This window comes from Nycticebus coucang, chromosome X, assembly GCF_027406575.1.
Source record: "Nycticebus coucang isolate mNycCou1 chromosome X, mNycCou1.pri, whole genome shotgun sequence".
Taxonomy (NCBI): domain Eukaryota; kingdom Metazoa; phylum Chordata; class Mammalia; order Primates; family Lorisidae; genus Nycticebus; species Nycticebus coucang.
This window is the reverse complement of record NC_069804.1, coordinates 80,031,162-80,041,707: the sequence shown is the minus strand read 5'-3', so window position 1 is coordinate 80,041,707 and position 10,546 is coordinate 80,031,162. Positions and strand designations below refer to the sequence as shown.

The 10,546-nt window shown below is 43.8% G+C and overlaps 1 protein-coding gene across 1 annotated transcript; it reads right to left on the bottom strand.

Annotated features, from left to right (window-relative positions):
* Positions 1-679: 679 nt before the first annotated feature.
* GCNA (germ cell nuclear acidic peptidase) lies at positions 680-9,227 on the bottom strand. The gene is made up of 7 exons (XM_053580347.1): positions 9,103-9,227; positions 8,646-8,765; positions 7,597-7,672; positions 5,209-5,353; positions 3,486-3,624; positions 1,915-2,119; positions 680-1,377 (listed from the first exon to the last, which is right to left on the bottom strand). Exons 5-7 carry the CDS (start codon positions 3,586-3,588, stop codon positions 1,128-1,130), a joined length of 558 nt encoding a protein of 185 aa, XP_053436322.1. The 5' UTR covers positions 3,589-3,624; positions 5,209-5,353; positions 7,597-7,672; positions 8,646-8,765; positions 9,103-9,227; the 3' UTR covers positions 680-1,127.
* Between the last annotated feature and the right edge of the window lie 1,319 nt (positions 9,228-10,546).

Below are 10,546 nucleotides of genomic sequence, written 5' to 3'. Positions count from 1 at the left end.
AGTGAAGGTGCTTGTGGCGGTTTAAAAAAAATGGGCTCCCAAGACATCCAAGTTTGTGACTATTACCTCAGCTGACTTTAAGAAGGGTCTCCTGGATTATTCAGGTGGTGAACCCAATATAATCACTTTAAAAGTGAAAGGGGGGAGGCAGAAGAGAGGGTGAATCAGAGACAGAGGTGTCTCTGGCTTTGGAAATGGGGAAACGGGCCACAAACCAAGGAATGTGGGCAGTCTCTAGAAGCTAGGAAAGACAAGGAAACAAAAATTTTCCCCTAGAGTTTCCAGAAAGGAACACAACCCTGTTGATACACCGATTTTAGCTCAGGGAGACCCATACTGGACTTCCGAACTCCAGAACTGTAAGATGATACATTTGTGTTGTTTTAAGCCACTAAATTCATGGTAATCTGTTGTGGCAGCCATGGGGAAAGAACATAGTGTGGGTTCTGGTTCATGTCCTGGATATCTGACAGAAGGGAAGCTGCTGAAGTACTTATAGGCAGTCACAGAAATCAGACAGAAATACAGAATGGAGGTGCCCCTTTAGACATGTCTCAGGGGACTTCAGACGTCTGAGTCTTGAACAAAAGAACTGAGGATTTGTTCTTCTCTAAGCACAGAGAGCCAATGAACAGACTTTACTGATAAGTAAGATGCAGAAAACATTTTATTTAATTTTATGAACAATTACATGGCTCAGATGGTTTCACTCAATGTTATTAGCAAGTAAATTCCTGAAACACATTTGTCTTTTCTGTCTAGGTTGATATGATAGATTACATCAGACGGTACCCCTGGTTTTGAAGCGTTGCTTTCAAAACTTGTTCTTTTTCCAGAATTATCCTCATTCTCTTAACCCACCATTCTTAAACTTATTTTTCTTTTGTATTCAGTTCTACATGTTAAAACTATGATGTCACAGTAAAAGTCAAGGTAGACCCTAAGGGCTTTTTTAGAGTACTGTCAAAGGCACAAGATGGTTAGCAACAGAGCCACTGGTTAAGAATAATCATCATTAATAACATGAACCTAAAAACGTACTTTAGTTCTAATATTGATAACTTCACAGAAACAGGCTTTTCTAAAACTTCTTATCAGGAAAGGATTCAGCTCATACTGTGATAACCTTAAGGAGCTTTCTTTTGTTTATTGGCACGATAATCCTCGCTAAGCTTTTTCATCACATCCCCATGGGTAATTCCTGCTGTCTGCTTCAGAATTATTCTATAATTCTCCTGCACATACTTGGCAAATGGTCTCACATGGGGCGCAATGGGGGTCCCATCCTTCCGAGTTAAAGGCAGCACAACCAGAGACCCCTTACATACGGCACAGATGAAGCGGTCAGTATTCAATGATCTGGTGTAGCGGCCTACCCTAGCAAGGAAAGGAACAAACACAATACAACAAAGGAATTAGTCACTGTACCTCAGCATCAGCTCTGAGAGGTTGGCCTTGGGCCCAAACCAAGAATTTTCTCTGGGTTCTCAGAGAGTGGAGCACCAACAGTAACAGGGCCAGTTTAAATTAGGACAGAGAGTGGAGAAGAGCAAGGAAAGGAGAGGTTTTACTCAAGTCAGATAGCAATCCACTTTGCTGATTAAAAATCAGCGGAAACCATAGTAAAACATAAGTAGGAAAAGTCTGGGGAGAGGCTCAGTGCCTGTAGCTCAGCGGCTAGGGCCCCAGCCACATACACCAGAGCTGATGGGTTTGAATACAGCCCAGGCCAACTACAAACAAAAAATAGCCAGGCATTGTGCCTGCAGTCCCAGCTACTTGGAAGGCTGAGGCAAGAGAATTGCATAAGCCCAGGAGTTTGAGGTTGCTGTGAGCTGTGACACCACTGCACTCTACTGAGGGTGACATAGTGAGACTCTGTCTCAAAAAAAAGTCTGAGGAGAAGCGTCTTACCTGGTTTTGCATCGAGTACATTCATATTGAATCCTGTAGTTAATTGTATAGTTATGGCAACGGGTGACTGCTGGCAGCTCCGGGTGTATCCTGTTGGATTTTTGGGCATAATACTTCCATGCATCACCATGAGAATCACGGACACCATCAATCAGCCAGGAGGCTGCGTGGCATATTTCATGGATCAAAGTATCCCGGAGACGGTCTTGAAAGAGGAATGAAAATAAAGTGAGCACTAAAATTGATCCTTTTCTGATCCGTCACCCAACAACTCTAGACTTTGAGCCCACCAGACACAAGCTATCTTCTAGAAGCCCACACAAGCAGGCACAAGTGTTACCTTCCCAGAATTCTGAAAGTGAAATTTCCACCTATTTCAACACAATTGCATTAACGGCAGATAGCCTTTGGTGAACAGGTCTTTTCGGAGCAACTCCAGTGTGCTCATCTTTTTGTGGGGCACTACTAGAAAAATATCCAGACAAGACCTGGTTTCTGCCCTTTAGGATGGAAGTGGACAAGGTGGGGAGAAGACACTGGGATCTGAGCTGGGCCCTTACCAATTGACTAGATTTTCAAAGTGAGAAAGGCCATTCTTGTTGTAGTAAAACATGTGAACATGTAGTACTTTTTTTTTAATTTTAGAGATGAGGTCTCACTGTTTCCCAGACTGGGGTATAGTGGCTATTCACAGGCATGATCATAGCTCACTGCAGCCTCAAACCCCTAGCCTTAAGTGATCCTCCTGGCTCAGCCTCCTGAGTAGCTGGGATTCAGGGATGTGCCACCACACCCACCTTGTGGTACATTTTGTAGGCCAGTGTGAAAAGAGCCTATTGGAGCATGGATTAGTGGTGAAGTAGTTAAGAGACAAGTCTGGCCAAGTGGAGTGGGGCAGATTACAACTGCCTCAAAAGCCAGGCTCCAGGTCTTGAAAAGCCTTAGGTTTTTTAATACATTAGAAGTTTGAGAAAGCCAGGGCAGTGGCTCCTGCCTGTTATCCTAGGACTGCAGGAAGCCGGGGCAAGAGGATCACTTGAGGTCAGGAGTTCAAGACCAGTCTGAAGAAGAACAAGACCCCATCTCTACTAACAATAGAAAAAACTAGGCTGATGTGGTGGTGGGCACCTGTAGTCCCAGCTACTCAGGAGGCTGAAGCAGGAAGAGCCTATGAGCCTAGGAGTTTGAGGCTGCAGAGAGAGCTATGACTGCACTACTGTAATCCAGCCTAGGTAACAGAGAAAGATGGTTTCAAAAAAAAAGGGAAGAAGGCCCATCCCTGGGCAGACTCATAGGTATAGAAGGAATGGTGAGCCACTGCTAAGGAAGATTTGGCGATTGACTAGATATACAGGACCTTGAACCTCGGCTACTGAGAGAATGGACATGTGGTAGCAAGGGGGAAATGTAGAAAGAACAGTGGGCCTAGTGGGATGGTGAAACATCCAATAATGTCCTCTAAGCAACACACACTAGGCCTGTCCACCGAGGAATGACAGTTCAAGCTGTGACACAGGCTGCTAGCTAGTAATAACTTAACAAGCGCGGTGTGAGAAGGATCCTGCCATCACCTGCGGAGTCGCAGACTTTCACAGAAATCTGGATCTTGGCATAGCGCTCCTTCTTTGGGTGACGTTTCTCACCAGTGGTGCATAAGCCAGCAGTTCTCAGCATCTTTTTATTCCAGCCAATGTCTATTTTCTCTGGCAGCTGAGAATGAAAAGCAAACAGAAAGAGTCAAAAAGCAATTCTAGGCAAATCAGAAAATATTAACTCCAGAGTTTTCCTCCCTCTAATCAAAAGTAAAACTAAATTTTCCCCCAGGTTCTTTGATCAGAGCAAGTTTGAGAAGAAATCCATTCAAAGGGCACACAAATGTAAACATTCTGGGGAGAATAAAAAACAAGATAAAGTCCAAGTAAGACAACTAACAGGCAATCAGGACACAGGAAGATTGTTCAGACCACATGAAGGCAGGTTTTGGGCTTCCTTGTATGAATAGTCTGGGGTAGCCAAGGAAAGAAAGATAAGCCTGCTGGAGTGGAAGAGGCAGAACTGAAAATCCAACTCAGAACACTTCAGGTTCCGCCCATCTGATGTAACATCACTGTCATGAGAAGGGCACCAAACCCTCAGAAACCTTTAGGAAGATATGAGAACTTCCCTCCAGAAAGTCTTGCCAGCAGAGACAATAACCTGAAAAACCTAGTGACCAACAGGTCTCTCTGCCTCCAGAGTCTCTCTCAAACTCCTGGCCTCAAGTGATCCTCCCACTTTGGCCTTCCAAAGTGCTACGATTACAAGCGTGAACCATTGCACCCGGCCCTGAGATTCTCTCTAATCCAGTCCATACCCCCAAGCTACTGTCAGATTAATTTCTTTCAGCAGCCACTTTATGTCCTATTACTATACAGTGGTACCAACTGATATAAATCTAATTTCCTCCAACCTGATTTCCAAGGCCCTCCATTATCTGGTCCTATGATATTAAAAAATAATTAGCTTACTATGTCCTAAGCCATGTTCTAGGTTTTTTGTTCTTTTTGTCACCCTCAGTAGAGTGCTGTCGCGTCACAGCTCACAGCAACCTCCAGCTCGTGGGCTAGGGTGATTCTCTTGCCTCAGCCTCCCAAGTACCTGGGACTACAGGCACCCACCACAACTCCCTGCTATTTTTGTTGCAGTTGCCACTGCTGTTTTAGCTGGCCGGGGCCGGGTTTGAACCCGTCACCCTCGGTATATGGGGCCAGCGCACTACCCACTGAGCCACAGGTGCCGCCTATGTTCTAGGTATTTTATGTGTATTAATTTACGTAGACTTAACAATAATTCGTTGAGGTAGTAAGTACTGTTATTGTCCCCATTTTACAGATGAGAAAACTAAGGCAAATTGAGGTTAATTAACCCTCCCAAGGTAATACAGCTCTTTCCCATTTATCCTTCCACATAAATCCTCTCTTCCTGAAAGTCAGGCCTCAACACACACATTCTCTCCCGTCACTGTTCTCACCACTTACCGTCCTTCAAGAATCAGAGTCTCACTTCTTCCAGGCAATCCGATTTCCTGACCGTTTAGGCTCTTAGACATTTCTCCCTCTGCTGATCTCCTGTGGTAATAACCATCTGTCCCATACATTACAACCTGTACATATTCTTTAATGTATGCATGTCTCATCTCCCACCTAAACCGCCTCTTGGCAAGGACAGGAAGTATACACAATTAGCACACCTCATAGCACCTAAGAGTGCTGGCATATAGCAGGTGTTCCATCAATGCTTATTCATTGAGTCTACCTTTTTATCAAAGACAGAGATGTTCAACAGGTTGTAGATCTTCTGAACCAGTTCATCTCTATTTCGCTTGAAATTCTTTCCAGAATATCGTTTTGATTTCTCAAGATCACGAAAGAAACATCCAGGTATTTTGCATTCTTTATCCCTGCAAAGAAATTAAGTTTTGTATAGCTTAAGCAATAGGAGAAATACATGCATAAAAGGTAACATCAAGGGACTCTTGCTGCTCCCTCTTCTATCCTCTTTCTTAGATATGAGGGCATTTCCCAAGCCTCCATTTGTAAATGTCTTCTCTTTGCTCTTTGCCCATTCTCAGAGGTGTGAAGCCCATTTCAACCTCAACAGGATTGACTCCCACACCTATATCTGTACTCTTGTGCTCTCCTGAGACCTAGTTCTGAATTTACCTTATACACCACTTCCAACTAGCTAACACTATATCTCCAGCTGAATGTGTTCAATTATCAAACTTGTTATAACTGGCTGAAAACTTTAGAGGCATTTTTTTTGTTTGTTTTTGAGGCAGAGTCTCACTATGTCGCCCTCAGTACAGTGCTATGGCATCACAGCTGACAGCAACCTCCAACTCTTGGGCTTAAGTGATTCTCTTGCCTCAGCCTCCCAGGTAGCTGGGACTACAGGCACCTGCCACAACACCCAGTTGTTTTTTTGTTGTAGTTGTCATTGTTGTTTAGCAGGTCCTGGCTGGGTTTGAACCCACAAGCCCTGGTGCATGTGGCCGGCGCCCTAACCACTGTGCTACAGGCGCTGAGCCACATGTCTTCTCTTATAAAACAATTCTGATGTAAGTATACGTGTGTATATTACTCCTGAATGTAAATAAAAATAAAGAAAATAATGCTTACTGTATCATATTTTTAAGGAAAAAAGTAGGAAGTTCCTGGAATCTAAATGAGAAAATGTTGATTTTTTTTCCCTTTCTTTAAGTATGCACATGTCTTTGGCCTAAATTATTAGTTGTTTTCAGTATCAACCATATAGCTTAAGCAAAATAAAAGAACAAACAGTCCATGTCATCCAAACATTTAACCTTTTTAAGCCAGACACAGCGGCTTGTGCCCATAATCCCAGCATTTCAGGAGGCTGAAATGAATAAGACTGCTTGAGCTCAGGAGTCGGAGACCAGCCTGAGCAAGAGTGAGATCCCATCTCTACTAAAAATAGAAAAACTAGCCAGGCATCATGGCAGGCACCTGTAGTCGCAACTACTCAGGAGGCTGAAGCAAGAGGATTGCTTGAGCCCAGGAGACTGAGGTTACTGTGAGCTATGATGCCAAATCACTCTACCCAGGGTGACAGAGTGGGACTCTGTCTTAAAAAATTTAGGCTTTAAAAAATCACATACTATGCATCATTGTAAGAATAACTAAATTCAACCAGAGCACTAGAAAATCATAGAAGACAATCTTTTTTTTTTTTTTTGGTAGAGACAGAGTCTCACTTTATGGTCCTCAGTAGAGTGCCATGGCATCACGCAGCTCACAGCAACCTCCAACTCCTGGGCTTAAGCGATTCTCTTGCCTCAGCCTCCCGAGTAGCTGGGACAACAGGCGCCCGCCACAACGCCCGGCTATTTTTTGGTTGCAGTTCGGCCGGGGCCGGGTTTGAACCCGCCACCCTCGGTATATGGGGCCGGTGCCTTACCGACTGAGCCACAGGCGCCGCCCGACAATCTTTTTTTTTTAATTTCAAATTAATAAAAGGTACAAATTTTTAGGTTACATTATTCTTACTTCCAAGGTAAAGTTCAATTTGTAGTTGACCCCTTCATCCAGGGGGCATTATGAACACCCTCACATTGTACACATTAGGTGAGAGCTCACCAATCGCCCCCCCTTACCCTCTCGTCACCCTCTTCTCCCCTCCCCTTGCTAGACTTTGTGTTTTATCATTCATATGGGAGTGTAATTGTTTATATATTGGTTTCATATTAGTATTGAATACACTGATTATTTTTCTTTCATTCTCTAGAAGACAATCTTGACCACCCTCCCTCCAATTCTGACAATCGAGAACTTGTCACTTCTGCCTTTTCATCATTTCCACTGCCTTTGGTTTGGTTTAGTGTACATGAGTGGTCATGAAAAAAAAGGTGTCTTGTTTAGCTATACATGCCTCGATCTGAGTTTAAGGATAAAGGAAACCTTAAGAGACCAGAGATGCTGTGGGGGCAGAAGCCAGCACTCACACCCAGCCAGTGGACAGACTCCTCCCCTTCTCAGGCCCTCCCACTTGGGCTGCTCCTTCCTCCCAAGCCTAGCCAAACTCCTTTATCCCCTTGCAGAACCCCTAAGTGCCCAGTGGACTGCCTAATATGTGACAAGTATATAATCAATTCTTGTTCAATTGAACATAAGTAGTACATACCCAGTCTTCTCCTTTTCAACGTCTGCTGCACTGGGTTTCTTCTTGGAAGGACCACGCTTCTTTGGTTCTTTAACAGCTGAAAAGATAATACTTCATTTGTACCTTAAAATTGGTACCATCAAGCAACTAACAAAAAGGTAAACTCAGGAAGATCCCACACAGCCAAGCCCAGAGCAACATCTTTAAACAAGCATCTGAAGCCCTGCATGGTGCTGTGTTTGTCATGCTAAACGATCTCACCTGTAAATCACAGGGCTACCAGCAGTGTGTGAGCTGGACAGGATTCTGTCACAGGCACAGAGGGATATAAAGGTACAGGAGCATGCCAGTAGAGGCTAGGCAGTGAGAGCAAACGAGGTATGTGCAGCTGAAGTATGACACAGATCACACATTTTCTCTGGGGAGTGGCTCCCAGCCTAGGTAGCACCTTCAGCCTAGGTACAAGCCAAATCTTTCTACTTTCATCTAAGACCCATCCTGCCAGTTGCTCTAACCAGAGATCTATGCATTAATAGTCTCATTCATTTGTTTTTAAAAAATTATTAAACTCTATTACATGCCAAGAACCAGGCTAGACCCTGAGGGAAACTAAAAGATGAGAAAGAGTCTTCTCACAGTCTAGTGGGGACAGATTCAGGAAAATATTATAACTGTGATTGGTGCTTTAGTAGAGATGGGCTCTATAACTTTAGGAACCCAGGAGGCAGGAGCCACTCTGACTTATGACTTTTTAAGGAAATGACAATTGGACTGAGTCCTAAGAACAATGGGATATCCTCAGGACAAAAGCTACAGGCAAGGAACACTCCAGGCCAGTGGAACAGAGAACACTCTGATATGAGAGCATCAGAAATTTGTGGGCATTCCTCTCCCATTCCCAGAGCAATCCTCTCACTGGGATGGCTGCCTCCAGTGGCTACTAGGAAGTTACAGCAACAGTACAGGGTTAGTAGGAGGGACAGGCAAACCCAACAATACAGACATACTTGGCAGGCAACAACTATGTGGGATATTTGGTGGGACAGGCATACTTGGCATGACTGGCTTACCAGGTGTAACAGAAATATGTTTGGTTTTTTCCTTCCTCTTCCTTGGTTGTTCCACCACAGATACAGGCTTTTCATCAGTTGACAACTTTGGATCTAAAATCCCTGGGTTGCATGTGGGACCTGAAAAAGTGGAGATCGGCCCTGCTGAGCAGACTGTGATGTTCCCATTCCTTCCAGTCATGAACAAGGCCAGTGCCAAGGCTGACCAAAACCAGTATTGAACCCAGGGCTACACCACAGCTGCAAAATCACTGACGTTGCATGACTGATTCCTTCTTATCAACTCCTTCCCCAGACCCACTCCCTCCCTCCACTTCCTGAATGAAGATTTCTGAGATACCCAATGATTAAACCATCCTGCTTCACAACAAAAAAAAAATAAAATAAAATCCCTGGGTTGGCCTTAGGATCATTTGATGGCTGGCAGAGATTTTCACCAAGATATGGTGTTGCTCACCAACATCAACAGATGCTTTTGAGGCAATTTTTCCCTGATCATCAGAATCTCCTTCCTTTAACTTGAGACCCTTAAAATCCTCATCAATAGGCACTAGAGGCTTCGCAATAGTAGGATGCTTGCCAGTATAAGAGAACTCCTCCAGAATCTCATCTGAAATAGAAGAAACAAAGTCACATACATGTATAAATATGCTCCCTCTACTCCCCACCTTATACACTAAACTTCAGGGAATTATTAAGCACAAATTAAATAAGCTGTGAACTGTGACCTTTTGAATCACAATTAATTAGTTATTTTAGATTGGTTTCCCTCTGTTCCTTTTTATTTTACTAACAGAATTAACACATAAAATAGCAATCAAAGTGCAGTGGCAATTTCCACATCATATTCTCTAAGGAGCATGATATAGTTGCTCAGTTTCCTAAATACAGGTCTGAAGACCTGTTGATTTTCACTGGTCCACAGCATAATAAGAGAAATAATAATAAAGTGGTGTTTTTTATTCCCATCAGGTTAAATTTCTGTAATTTAAAAGACTGTCCTTTATTTTGTGATTATGTCCTAAATTTTTGGTGCTCTTTACTTTATGAAATTATGGTGATAATAGATGGTAGTTGAAATGTTTTATTTCCTTCATTAGTCAGATAAAAACTGGCAACTCTGTTGGTCACCAAAATTTTATTTTTTTCATTAGACCATAAGTGCAAAGTTCTCAGAACCACTGATGTAAGAGTCAGGAATAAGGTCCTGACACCAGCACCCTCTGAGAGGCCTTGGGAACATTCAGAACACCACTACCTTCATTGAGCATCTTATCATCTGGAAACAAAGGCTGGCATATCTAACACCACATGCTCTCTGGAGTCAGTTTGGAACCCAAGATCTAGGTTTGTATGATTATAGATGTAAAAAAATCTAAGCCATGTCATGAGGGGAAGATGTGAAGGTGTATTTATGGTATAAAAACTCTTTTCTTTTTTGTAGAGACAGAGTCTCACTTTTATGGCCCTCGGTAGAGTGCCGTGGCATCACACAGCTCACAGCAACCTCCAACTCCTGGGCTTAAGCGATTTTCTTGCCTCAGCCTCCCGAGTAGCTGGGACTACAGGCGCCCGCCACAACGCCCGGCTATTTTTTGGTTGCAGTTCAGCCGGGGCCAGGTTTGAACCCGCCACCCTCGGTATATGGGGCCGATGCCTTACTGACTGAGCCACAGGCGCCGCCCGGTATAAAAACTCTTTATCCTGGCTTGGTGCCCATAGCTCAGTGGTTATGACGCCAGCCACATTCACTAGGGCTGGCAGGTTTGAGCCCAGCCCAGGCCTGCTAAACAACGACAACTACAATTAAAAAAAAAAATAGCCGGACGTTGTGGCGAGCACCTGTACTCCCAGCTACTTGGAAGGCTAAGGCAAGAGAATCGCTTAAGCCCAAGTGTTGG